The 13,956-nt window shown below is 43.7% G+C and overlaps 1 protein-coding gene across 9 annotated transcripts in view; it reads left to right on the forward strand.

Annotated features, from left to right (window-relative positions):
* The window catches only part of ZNF827 (zinc finger protein 827), a 186,520-nt gene that overhangs the window by 34,614 nt on the left and 137,950 nt on the right, over positions 1 to 13,956 (forward strand). For all 9 annotated transcript variants that reach the window (XM_043485114.1, XM_043485107.1, XM_043485124.1 and 6 more), the window contains exons 2-3: positions 1,610 to 2,659; positions 13,554 to 13,726. In XM_043485114.1, the coding sequence (XP_043341049.1) occupies positions 1,610 to 2,659; positions 13,554 to 13,726 (1,223 nt within the window). The remainder of the gene's footprint in view (positions 1 to 1,609; positions 2,660 to 13,553; positions 13,727 to 13,956) is intronic.

A 13,956-nucleotide genomic window follows, 5' to 3' on the forward strand; every position in this document is an offset into this window, starting at 1 on the left:
TCTCTCTCTCGTTATTTCTCTGACTTTCCTGCTGCTCTGACACTCACTGGCTTCCCTGATGGTCCATGCATGTGCCAGGCAAGCTCTCACATCAGGGCATTTATAGTGGCCCTCCTCTGCCTGGGCCCCACTCTCAGAGATGGCTGCATGGCCGATTGCTGGTGTCTCTCAAGTCTTTGCACCCGTGTCACGACCTCAGTGAAGCCTCACCCTAACCGTGACTGTTGAACATGACAACTTACCTCCTACCCATTACCCCAGTCCTCTGTGTCCTTCTGTATGTTTCTCCACAACACTTACCGCTCTCTGGTTTTCTCTGGGATTTACTCATTTACTCATTTGTTTAACATGTTTTCCTCACCGGAATGTAAGCTCGAAGAAGGCAGGGTCTTCGTTTTGTTCAACATTGTTCAGTCTTGAACAACACCTGCCATGTGGCAGGCACTCCCTCACTAGCTGTTGAATAAATGAGTGAATGAATGAGAAAGAGAAATTAATTCTGACACTGGGTTCTAGGGAGAATAAGATGAGGAATCCTTTGAGCTGGGTGTTGAAGGATGGGCAGAATTGGACAGTCAGGCCTTCTGGGGGGAGACATCGCAGGTTGAAGGAATATTTTGTGCAAAGGTAGAGGAGTGGCCGAGCCCATTTGTGCTCCTGGAAAGGCAGAGAGTCCCAGCTGACTGGTGCCGGGGCCCAGTGGGAGCAGTAAGGGTGGACAGATACACTCATGGGTAGAAAATGAGGAAAGGGGACTCCGGTGGAATGAGGGAACAGATGACTAATCACTGCCTGTGTTGAGAGGGCCGGCAAGTTGAGGGTTGGGATCTCAGACAAGCAGTTTGTGTTGTCCTTTTAAGAAGTCAGGGAGAGATTGTCCCTTTAAGAAATCAGGAATGTGAATAGTGTTTGCTAGTGAGATCTGATTTTTGTATAGTACTCGACTGTTTTTTCAAAACATGGTTGCATGTTTATTATGATGGAAGCTTCAGAACAACTCTGTGAAATTGGTAGAATATCTAATAGGCAAGTTTTTATTTACATATTTTGATCCTTTTTTTTTTTTTTTAAATCAATTGCATGTTCTATCAAGCCAGCTAAGTGACTGGCCTGAGGTGGTGGAGTTAGAAAGTGAGAAGCAGCTTCCGACTGCCTCGGGTCTCATCACCCAGTTTCCCCCTATTCTGGCTGTCAGTTTCCTTCCCACACGATCTTGAAGATCTCCTGCTCGCTTTTTACCTGGGCACAAGCTTCTCCCCGATTCCCCCATTCACTGAAAAGCATTTTCTGCATCCAGTTTCTTCTTTACCAGCTCCGTTTTTCTCATTCCTCCTTTTCCATTTCCCTTGATTTGGAATAATTCGAAAAGGATGAGCGTGTGTAGAAGGTGGCAGTGCTTTAATCCGTGGCCCAGGCAGCATCCTTTCAAGCTTAGGTCCAGAGGCTCTGACCCAGCCCCTGACCTGCCGGAAGGTTGTCTGTCTTTCGCGTGGTTTTGGGGCGGGAGGGGCAGGGCAGAGGAAGCATGTCCACGACTCCATTTTTGTCTGTCTTCAGGCTTGCTTGTTGCTTGCTTTGGGAGTAAACCTGATCTTCTTAATTCCCCCAGATGTTAGTAGGCAGGACGAGGCGGAGGGAGAACTCAGTGAAGGAGAGCACTGGTATGGGAACTCTTCGGAGACGCCGTCGGAAGCCTCCTATGGAGAAGTGCAGGAGAACTATAAGCTGTGCCTGGAGGACCGGATGCAAGAGCAGTCCACGTCCCCCGACACCTCCTTGGGAAGCGCGACCCCCAGCAGCCACACGTTGGAGCTGGTGGCACTCGACGGGGAGGTCCTGCGAGACCCACTGCAGTGCGCGGATCACCTCTCCCCCGGCGTGTCTTCTCTGTGTGACGAGGACCACCCAGGCTCCACCAAGCCCCTGAGCAGCAACTTGAGGCGGCTGCTGGAAGCCGGCTCCCTCAAACTGGACGCCGCGGCCACGGCCAACGGCAGGGTGGAGTCCCCGGTCAGCGCGGGCGCCAATCTCTCCTTTTCCCCGCCGTCCCACCACGCCCAGCAGCTCAGCGTGCTGGCCAGGAAGCTGGCCGAGAAGCAGGAACAGAATGACCAATACCCTCCAAGTAACCGTTTCCTATGGAATCAAGGTAAGTGGTTGCCAAACTCAACCACCACCTGCGGCTTGTCCCCGGATTCCGCCATCCTCAAACTGAAAGCTGCAGCCAATGCCGTCCTGCAGGACAAGTCGCTGACCAGGACGGAGGAGACCGTGCGATTTGAGTCCTTTTCCCCCCCTTTCAGCTCCCAGTCTGCCAGCTCCACTTTGGCAGCTTTATCCAAGAAAGTCAGCGAGAGAAGCTTGACTCCTGGCCAGGAGCACCCGCCCCCGGCCAGCTCTTTCCTTTCCCTGGCTTCCATGACCTCCTCGGCGGCCCTTCTGAAAGAGGTCGCCGCGAGGGCTGCCGGGACCCTTCTGGCTGAGAAATCGTCACTGGTGCCTGAGGACCCTCTACCGCCACCGCCTTCGGAGAAGAAGCAAGAGAAAGTAACCCCGCCGCCTCCGCCGCCGCCTCCGCCGCCTCCACCACCGCCACAGTCCTTGGAATTACTGTTGCTCCCCGTTCCCAAGGGAAGAGTCTCTAAGCCCTCCAACTCAGGTATGGACGCTTTCATTTCCATCAGCCTCTAAGTCTTTTTTTCTTCCGCCTGTCAATTGCAATGTCTAATTCATTGCCTTCTTCCTTCGCGTGGGTTCCCCATCCGATCTGAGGCAGGAATAAAAAAGCAGAAGCAACGACAAAATAAGTAAGCAGCCTCGGGGTGGGTCTTTCATGTGTGGATGACACAAAAACTTCACCAATCGCTTTATTTTTGAAAGGTAATGAATAATCTTAGAGACATACAGTACTCCTTCCCTTTCATAGAAACGATTTTTTTTTTTCCCCTTACTGAGTTCAGGCTAGGTCCACACAAGATATATTTAATGGAGGAAGATCAAAGTATCTTTGTCATGGAGTGCATGGCATCACTGCACGGGGGGGAAGAAAAAAACTCGCTGCTTTTGAAATAGTTGACAAGAGAGAGCTTACTGTCCTACAGCTTCCATCACAAATGGACTTTTGTGTCATCAGTAACTATTCTGCCCTAATTTATCACACTATATGCTTTTTAAAATAATTTTTTATTGGAGTATAGTTGCTTTACAATGTTGTATTACTTTCTACTGTACAGCAAAGTGAATCATCTATACGTATACATACATCCCCTTTTTTTTTGGATTTTCTTCCCCTTTAGGTCATACACAGAGCAATGTGCTTGTCTTGCAGTAGGTTCTCATTAGTTATCTCTTTTATATCACTACTGATACATGTCAATCCCAGTCTCGAAATTCATGTCACCCCTTTTGTATACCCTTACATTAGCATTTTTATTAATATTTTGGTGGGACATAAGCCTTTACATACTCTGTTCTTATGTAATTTCTTATTGTATAAGAACTCTAAAGAATATTGTCATTCAGATGTAATCAAAGCATTTCCACAAATTGTTTATTTTATTCCAGTCCAATCAGATTCTGAAGGAATGTGCATGTGGAAAATGTGAATCATGGGTCTTTCTAATGGGGACGGTCTTTCCAAAGGAGAAGTGGAGATCTTCTAGAGCCTTGATGTTTACAGTTACTCATCTGAGGGAGAAACTTAGTCACTTGGGTCCTCACAGTGGAAGCATCATTTCTTGTACTGGTTTGTTTTTAAATGATGCCCATGGTAAAAAACAGGGTCCTGGAGATGGATGTATGGAGTTTCAGATGTCTCTGGAGGATATCCTGCCAGACCTGAGCAGGAAGTGGGCCATGTGTGTCCTTGTCAGTAGAAACATTGCCATTGTGTGTGTCTAGCCAACTTTTGATTATTTGCAGCCACACTGATGAGAGAGGCTTAGAATGGCAAATCATTGACTGAACAATCACAGCTAATGTCAGTTTGATGCGTTTATGACAAATTTCCATTTAAATTGCTGAATAAGCTCTATGTACTCATTATAATTGCTTTAAAACTTGTGTAAACAGCAGACTAGAACTAGGAAAATGGATATCTGGAACTTTTATGACTCTTTAAGTGATCCAGACCACTCAGTCCAAGGTTTCTGAAGTGTCAATAAAATCCTAAAATTTTATCAATGCTGAGTTTCCCTTCTCCTCACTTCTCACCTGCCATCTGGTGAGATACAGAGAGAAATGGCTAAAATTAGGGAACAAGGAGACAAACAGAGGGACCAGAGTAATTTTTATAGGGGAATAAATCATTCCTGGTTTATAAAAATTTCATTTAGGGGGAGCAGCAGAAAGAGAGGTATGGCCGTCTATATAAAATGTTACTTTATGTATATTCTTCATATGGTTCTTAAATAGCTGAATTAAATGGTGTTTCTCCTATAAACTCACCTGGACATTAGTTATTTGGAAAAGCTTATACAAAATAGTAATAAACTTTAGCTTGTTGGTGGCTTGGAAAGAAGGACCTGATAAGACTGTCTCCTGAAGGCTGACTGTAATGGCTTGGTCATTTTAGAGTCTTGGGTATAACCAGCAAGTTAGGAAGTCTGAGCTTTTCATTCAGGTGACTAGATGCATGTGAGGAGGAGGGGAGGTCTCAAGCTTCCAGGGTGGGCTAGACTGTTTTTGCCTGTTTTGTTATAGGATCTACAACCCAGGGACAAGATGGGCTCCCGTTTTGCTTTAATGTCCACGGGCTTCCTGGTGACTCAGACGATAGGGAATCCAGCTGCAATGCAGGAGACCCTGGTTCTATCCCTGGGTTGGGAAGATCCCCCGTAGGAGGGCATGGGAACCCACTCCAGTATTCTTGCCTGGAGAATCCCATGGACAGAGGAGCTTGGTGGGCTACGGTCCACGGGGTCGCAAAGAGTCGGACACAACAGAGCGACTGAGCACAGTGCAGACCACGCCCGCATCTCCACAGGCTCCTCAGCAGGAGTGACTGTGGAGGTCTATAAGAAATCGATTTTTCTTTTCTCTTTACTGAACGTGTTCTGTTACTGAAACACTTACTATTTGAATCAATGACCACGTTCCAATTGAAAGAGGAGAGAAAAGAACTTAAAACGGGACCCTGCCACCTCTTTTGCTGATTGACAGGGACCCCTGTTTTCCATGTGCCTCTGTTCACACTCCAAGAGGGGGCTCCGCTGACGGAGTACTTGTATTTAAAAAGAAATATTCATTTTGCAGAACTCAGGCAAGAGAAAAGATGGCCGCAAAGAAAAGCACAAGGGCTCTTAAAATGATCCCCTGTGTATCCATGTGGGCGCATCCTAAGTTCAAGTTCTGTTTCTTTTAAATTAAAAAAAAATTTTTTTATTTAACTGCAGTCTGCTTATTAAACTATAGTTGATTTACAGTACTGCGTTAGTTTCAGTTGTATAGCTTCATATTCTTTTCCATTATAGGTTCTTAGGCGATGTTCCCTATAGTTCCTTGTGCTATCCAGTAAATCCTTGGTGTTTATTTTATATGTAGTGTTGTTTATCTATAAATCCTGTACTCCTCATTAACCCCTCCCTACCTCTCCTCTTTTGTTAATAAGTTTGTTCTCTCTGGCTGTGAATTTGTTTCTGCTTTGTAAACCAGTTGATTGTATCATTTTTTAGATCCCACATATAAATGACATCATGTGATACTTGTCTTTCTCTGTCTGACTTACTTCACGTAGGATGATAGTCTCTAGGTCCATCCATGTCGCTACAAACGGCATTATTTCATTCTTTTTAATGGCTGAGTATTATTCTGTTGTCTGTGTCTGTATAGACCACATTTTGTTAACCACTCATCTGTTGGTGGATGTTTAGGTTGCCGGACAGGTTCTGTTGCTTATTGCATGGACTGGAAACAGGCGAGGCGGTGCCTCTGTGCACTGACTGGTCACTTAAAGTGAATGTTATCAATTCCCAGGATCCTGACTGGGTTATGGATTAAGAAGTTGATAGAATATCTGGTTTTGTTGTTTATCTTTGTACCATGGAGAGATGATTTGGCTGGTGTTACTTAGGTCCCTCACCAGTTTTTGCATCTGAGGAGTGGGAGGGAAGGTGAGTCTTTCCATCTGTCCCCGCCTCCCGTCTTCTCCCCTCCTCCACTTGGTACTGTTGGTTTCAGAGCCACTTGGGGGATGGGTTTGGGTGTGACTCCATTTTACCTAAGAAGCATTACAGGGATGCAGTGAGAGCTGTCACCCATGCTTCGAAACAGTTCTCATGACTCTTTTCTTTTTTATGTTTGTAAGAAGTCTAGGTTTAATTCACAATAGGTGGGTGGACTGACTTCTCACAGGGAAATGGTTTCTGTTGCCCACTGACTTAAACAAGTAATAACCGCCCACCCCCCACCCCAAAAGAATCCACAAAAATACACACTATCCTGATTCTAAGCAGGACTTATATTTTGAAGCTCTTTCTCAAAATGTTGCACAAAGGGCATATAAAGTTGATTCTGGAGTTACAAAGCAAGATGTGCTAGAAAAGCCAGCCTTGTGTTGAGTCATTTAGACACTAGCGTTTCTTTGACCTTCTTTAGGTCAAGGGAAGTCCAAACCATGAAAAAAAAAAAAGGTGTCTTTTAGGTCTGGCCTTATTCTTCTTTTTTGAACAGGATTCGGTTGTTGCCAGGTCATAGTGTATTTAATTCCTTAAAGAGTCCATCACTTGATAGCCTTTCCCCCTGCAAAGAGAGGTGTTGCTGAAGTAGGAGGTTTCTTTCATGTGACCCTGAGCCCCGGCACATGCGACACTGCTCTTCTGAAAGGGGACACGGTAGAGAGAAGATTATGTCCGTTTGCTCTAAAGATAAATGTCACACATTGACTCAATTCTCTTTGAAGCTACTGTTCTGCTGCAGCTCAGAACAAAATAAATAGTTTTTATTTTAAAGACAAAGTTTCTTATAGAAGGCTACCAAGATTCCCAGGATGCCAGGCTCCTGGTTAAAAGAAATCAGGAGGAGCCTTTTCCAGAGAATGTCTTCCAAAACATCTTATTTTCCTGAATAAAATTTAAATATGCTTAGGAGCAAGCTGGTTTCGTACAGCTGGGAGCTAAGAATATTTCCTGGGTCAATAGATAGGGTTTTCTGGTTGCTGTTTTCATTCCTATTTATGAGATGTTATTAACATTATTGCAAAAGCAGAGAAAGTCCAGAAAGACAGGTCACCTTTTCTGATACTCCCCTCAGGTCCATCATTATTAGAGCCATAATCTGGGGATGATCGCATACAGGGACTTTCTTAGAAAAGGAATCCGCTTTTTAATCAAGATTCAGAATTCTCTGTCGCTCATCTCCATAATATCTCCCCAGTGACTTAAACTTAGATTGTCTCAAGATATCAGGCTTTTCTGTAAGTTTTACTGAATATTTACCAGTTGTTAGAATATGCATCAATTATCTCAATATCTCAATGATCTCAATGTCAGTAACAACAGAAGGACCCAGTGACATCCATGACCAACAGAGTTTTGTGTTTCCCTGAAATAGCATTTGAAAGACTTGCCCAATAAATTCCATGGAAAGATATCAAATCCCTGTATGTTGTTACGAAGGAGGGTGTCTTATCCTACACAGATATGCACTAGTAGGTTAGTGGGCCTAGAGTTGAGATGGATGGTGCATGGATTACAGACACCCAGGGTCACCTGTCATCTTAAACTCCTTCGCTGTGTATGGAGGGGTCTGTTTGCAGAAACTATGCACTTGCAAATTATCTTGATTTTCTACAGATTGCCACTTAGGATGTAGCAAGGTAAAGTTTTATTTCAAAGCCTACAAAGCAATTATTTGTTTAAAAAAATACCTACATTGAGTTACAGTGATTCAGTTAAAACCCTCCATTTTTTTTTTTTTTTAGCACAATGAAATTTTTATATATAGGCAATAGGGCAGAGCACCAACCGGAAGTGAAGAGATTGTCTGTCATCACTACTCTGCCACTCATGAGCAGAGGGACCATCGTAAGCATCTATCCCAATTCAGTTGCTTCTACTGCACCCTGAACTGGTTAAGATTTATCTTCAAGGTTCTTCCCTGCTTTAGAATTCCTTACTTTTACTTTCTTTCATTTTATTTGTCTGTCCACTCAAAACAAAACTTTTTTTTCTCCAATTTTTGAATTACATATGTTGCTTCTTAAAATTCACTCTCAAACTTCCTGCATGATCTCTCTGCAGGACAGATCCTGTCCATTGTAAATAGATGGACATACCTGATTGTACTTTATTAATGAGGTAGTCACACTGCATACATTTTGATTATAAGCTGCTTGGGAGTTAATTTTGGAAACAAGTGAGCTATGAGTATGTGAACATCTCTGTGTGATCATCGTGGTTTACCTACCCATTCTTTCAAGATGTGTGTTGGCATAATGTGTGAAAAGCATGTGCTCTTGGGTTAGCACTATTTTGCTGGGACTTACGGGCAGATTCCTGTACCTTTTTCTTCTATTTCCAGTCCTTGTTTCATTTTTTGGGATACTATCTTGACCCAGCCCTTTCCACTGAATTTCATTATGGTCCAACATACAATTGCTGAATTGTACTTGGTCCCTGGCCCTGTGTTGGGTGGTAAGGACTTCCAGCTCTGCCCCAACCCTTTCCGGCCTCCACCCTGCTCTTCTCTCCTTCCGTCTTTTCCATCTTCCTCTTTTCCCTGCTGAGCTGAACTTGACATCAGAATTCTGCATAGGCTGAACTGGACCTATGTGAACAGCACTGTGGATTCCTACTGAATTTTATTTCCTCTTGGCCCCAAGAATAATCTGCCATGTTGGGTTAAGCCCAACATGGGCTACATATTTATTGTGTGATGTCAGTTGTTTACATTTATACCTGCTTTGATGGTAAGTTTTCTGCTTCGGAGGGAAGAGTATATTGTCACTACAGTCATTACAATAGCTCCTACCGAGAGCCTCCATGACAGGCATTTTATACACGTTTATTATCTTTTTTATTCCAATAATATTATTGCTTATAAAGAGAACATGTTTTCTCCAAGGGAGCAAATTAGCAGCTGTCTACTGCACCAGGTCTCGTAGCACTTAATTTTGTTTGCAGTGATGCTAACTAGTGGTGTACTGGGGGGACGTTGTTCGTCGAACAGTTGTAAACTCAGTAAAATTATGAACATTTCAATCCTGTTACCTTGAAAACATGTTGTGGTTCATTCTGAGGAAGTGGTCATATTTCTTTAGACTCTAAATCTGAGTGAAATTTACAGCTGTCAGTTCTTTGAAAATATTTTGGCATACAAAATAGAGTCCATCCTTGCTTCTGTCTTTCTCAAAAGTAGTTAACAACATCGTATATGTATGGAAAGCATCTTACCAAAATATAAATTTTTAATAAATAAAAATGCAAGTATTACCAGGGGAAATTCCAATTTTTAAACTCGGTCATTGTTTTCCGGTTACATTGGCTCTGTCTTCCTTTCCTGCAGTGATAAGTTAAAATTGTCAAATAGTTACAGTAGTTTGGCTATTGGACCGCTTATCTTGCACTTAGTTTCTCTTCATTATGACTATTTGAACTTTTCCCCCCAGTCAGTCCAAGGGCACCCTAATTTGTGCACTGTTTATGTATAATTGATATTAATTAAACCTAAGAAAGCATAGCTCCCAAATAAAATAAATTTATATGAAATATGAATATGCAGGGTTTAACATAGTGTAGTCTGATCCATATACAATGTAGAAAAGGTGATTAGGGCAGGGGTAGAGAGTGTCAGAAAAAACAGGAAGCCTGTTGGTCACATTAGGCAAAGCCAGTTGTCCAGGCAAAGCCAGAGATGTTCCTTCTGTGAGGAATTGCCTTTTGATTGCCTTCCTGTGATGTGCCATGAAATCTCAGGTCAGGGTATGACATCTCAGCTTTTCTCTCCTCTCCCAGACAATTGTGTGACAGGCAGTTTAGGGTTTAGACAGTGGGAAGTACTTCCTGAAGATGGGGATTAGTGGCAGCCTGTTTGTATATCTCTTTCATATTACTTTGATGTTCTTAATAACCCCAAATAGACATTATTATCGTTTTCCCCCTTTGGCTTGTGACAGCAATATCACCTAGGGGCCTGATTCAGTCTTTATATGTATATAGCTTTATTAATTTATTTAACTTTTGGCCGTGCTGCGTCTTTGTTGCCCTGTGGGCTTTTCTCCAGTTGTGGAGAGCTGGGGCTGCTTCCTAGCTGCAGTGTGCAGTCTTCTCATTGCAGTGGCTTCTCTTGTTGCAGAGCACGGGCGTGCCGGCTTCAGTACTTAGGGCTCGTGGACTCAGTGACTGCAGCTCCCGGGCCCTAGAGCACACGATCCATAGTTGTGGCACACAGGCTCAGTTGCTCTGTGGCATGTGGCATCTCCCTGGATCAGGGATTGAACCTGTGTCTCCTGCATTGGCAGGCGGATTCTCTACCTCTGAGCCACCAGGGAAGCCCTGAGTCAGTCTTTTCTCTCAAATCTGTTATTCACCATGCCGTCTTTGGGATCCAGATGTCAGAGTGGAGGGAATGATGGTAAAGGATAGGCGATGAGAGGCTGAATTAGGGCTAGGAGTCCAGGTCAGCAGAGGCGATCAGTAAGGTGGGAGGAGAGTGCGAGTGGGTTGAGAAGAAGCGTGTTGATGAGCCTTCACGAAGTGTGCTTTTCCTCGAGTCAGAGGAAATCCTCAGTCTCCACCCTGTCCCCCAGTCAGAAAAGGGAGTTCTGTGATGGGACCCGTCACAAGTGGAATTTCCAGACTTAAGGGATATGTTTTCAGATAGAGAGTTCTTTTTCAAGGTCCTTCGTTGCGCTAACCAATATTGCTTATACCTATAAGCAATGTAAGAACAATTGGAATGCCCTGGCTTTACTCCAGAACTCTTCTGATTCCATTCATTTTAAGTGGTTCTTTGCATGTGGAGATTCAGTTGACTCCATGAATAAATAATAAGATTATTTAAAAGTTTACACTTGGGAATATTTCCTTTTAAAATTATAAAAGTAATGTATATATTAAAAAGATTCAAATAGTACAGAGAAATATACAATGAAAACAAGTTTCCCACCATGATCCCTTCCTTTTAATCCACAGTCCTTTAAAATGAACTGCTTAATGGTTTTCTATGTACATTTCTAGATAATTCTCATACAGGTAAAAGATGATCATTGTTTCATTTATTCATCTCATTCTTCCTATTTCTCTTTTTTCTTTTTTGCCCAAGTATTTAAAAGCAAATCCCAGACCTCATATTCATTTGCTTGCAAGTATTTATGTATACATAAGGACTTTAAGGGGCTTCCTTGGTGGCTCAGAGGGTAAAGAATCCACATGCAGTGTGGGAGACCTGGGTTCAATCCCTGGGTTGGGAAGGTCTCCTGGAGGAGGGCATGGCAATCCACTCTAGTAGTCTTGCCTGGAGAATCCCCATGAACAGAGCAGCCTGGTGGGCTACAGTCCATGGTCGAAAAGAGTCAGACACGACTGAGGGAGTAAGCATAGCACACAAAGACTTTAAGGGCTTCCCTGGTAGCTTCCCTGGTAAAGAATCTGCCTGCCTGTGCCTGCCTATGCAGGAGACACTGGTTTGATCCCTGGGTCAGGAAGATCTCCCAGGGGAGAAGGAAATGGCAACCCACTCCAGTATTCTTGCCTGGGGAATCCCGTGGACAGAAGAGCCTAGTGGGCTTTAATCTGTAGGGTCCCAAGTTGATCACGACTTAGCGACTAAACCTCCACCAGCACCAGCACCACTAAGGACTTTAAAAACGCATAGTAACAATAACTGGCATTACATGTAATAGGATCAACGATTGTCATATGATATTATGGAACACCAGGGCTATAATCAGTATTTTCTTTAATTATCTCAAAAGTGTCCTTTTATAATTGTTTCATTCACATCGGGAGCAGAAATAAGTTTCACACCTTGCATTTGCTTTATCTGTCTCTTAAGTGTCTTTTCATCTATAACCTCTTCCCTTTTTAAAATGCCAGTTACTTGTTGAAGAAACTGGGTCATCTGTTCTATAGAATGTCCCACATTCTGAATTTGGCTGATTCCATCCCTCTTAGTATGTGTAACTTTTTTTTTTTTTATTAAAACCACCTGTATTTCCAGGAAACTCACTAGTTATCTAGAAGCTTGATTAAATATTTTGTAAGAATATTTCATACATGGATTATCAAAGGGCACCCAACGTGCATCCATTCTTAGTGATGCTGAGATTGAGTAATGGTTTGCTAGGTGTTGTCAGCTTGATACATCCTTTATAAAGTCCCCTATCAACCTTTCACCTAGTGGTCTGAGCAGCAATTGGTTACTATTTTCTAGAGAATAAAAATAGAATCCTTCTAGACTTATAGTTTCAATTCTTGCTTTATCCACTAACTACTATCTTGGACATGTTTCTGTGTCAGCATCTATTGATCTAATTTATTTTTTAAAATGGGCTTCTTACATTTTATTTCATGAGTGTATTACAATGTATTTAACCAGTTTGGAAATTTCTGATCCCACATGAAGGGAAAGCCTGAGTCCTTAATTCTGTTTTTATTTCCTCTATCCCCAAATAGCAGAGGCTTGTGTGACCCTGTGCAGTATAAATTGGTGGACCAGAAGTGTAGCAACACAGGGGCACAGCAGACACCCTCCCCTTTGGGGCCGGTGGAGGAGTGATCTCAGCTTTCCTTGCAGGAAGTACTTGGTTTGTTTGCATTCCTGAAAAATGGAAGCATTTGTGGCCGCCTGACTGTAGCTTTTCCCAAAGTGGGCTGTGGGCCCCAGGCTCCGCAGAGGGCAGCACACCTTAGTGGCCAGTGGAGGGTCAAAAATAAGAGTGACAACCTCTCACCTTAAGGCCCCCGATGGCCAAATTGTCAGCAGCTTCTGCCCAAGCCGTCACAGCACAAGTCAGTGAAGTCTGTCTCCATTAGGGTTTGGCGTGTGAGCTTTACAATGGCCCTTTGGTTTCCAGCGTGGCGTTCTTCTCGGTCCCTTTGAGTTGTCTTTATTTCTTGCCATTTTCCAAGGTCAGAAATTCAGATATGAACTCGAGTCTGGCACTTGCCTTCAGGAAACAAAGGCCCTGGATTTGGGCTTCTCTGGGCTGAGGTGTGGGATGCCTTCTGAAGCGTGGTGGGTGGCCTCTGAAAGCAGGACTTTTCCAAGGCAGGATGAGCCGATTTTGAAAGAATGGAACCCAGGTTGAAGTCATGAGATGAACACGGGTTTCCACCTGAAGAAAAGCAGGAATAAAGCTTCCTCACAGATAAAGTCTTGGAATGAGAAAAACAACTAACAAACGAAAAAGCAAAACCAAAAAAGACCTCCAAAACACCAAACCAAAAAAAACCCCCAAACAAAAAACAACAAAAACAAAAGGACAAGCAAAAAGCCCTCCCCAGCCCCCCAGTTCCTCGTTAGTTTTCTTGATACAGCAATGCATGTGAATTAGTGCTGGATACAACGTGCCTTTTTGTTTTCCTTAATTTTCCTGTCTTTCTCCTTCTCCCAAGCCTCAGAAGAGGAAAGCGGCAAGCCTTTCCAGTGTCCCATATGTGGTCTGGTTATAAAAAGGAAGAGTTACTGGAAGCGGCACATGGTGATTCACACAGGTTTAAAAAGTCATCAGTGTCCGCTCTGTCCGTTCCGATGTGCTCGCAAGGACAATCTCAAATCCCACATGAAGGTAAGCCCCCCGCGGACGGGCCTGAAGGCGAAGCAGGCACAGCCAGGGCCCTCGCACCAACCGGGGTCTGAGCTCAGGGTCGTAAGGTAGAGCGTGATGCGGATAAAAGGATCGTATTGGAAAGGATCTCGTTATAAGCGTCCTCATGTCCATTTGACAGCCCAGAACTTAAAGGCAGAGAGCAGCTTCAGCAGCCAGATAATATAGGTCATGTAGAACCATCCCTTCCC

Source organism: Cervus canadensis, chromosome 1, assembly GCF_019320065.1.
Source record: "Cervus canadensis isolate Bull #8, Minnesota chromosome 1, ASM1932006v1, whole genome shotgun sequence".
NCBI lineage: Eukaryota > Metazoa > Chordata > Mammalia > Artiodactyla > Cervidae > Cervus > Cervus canadensis.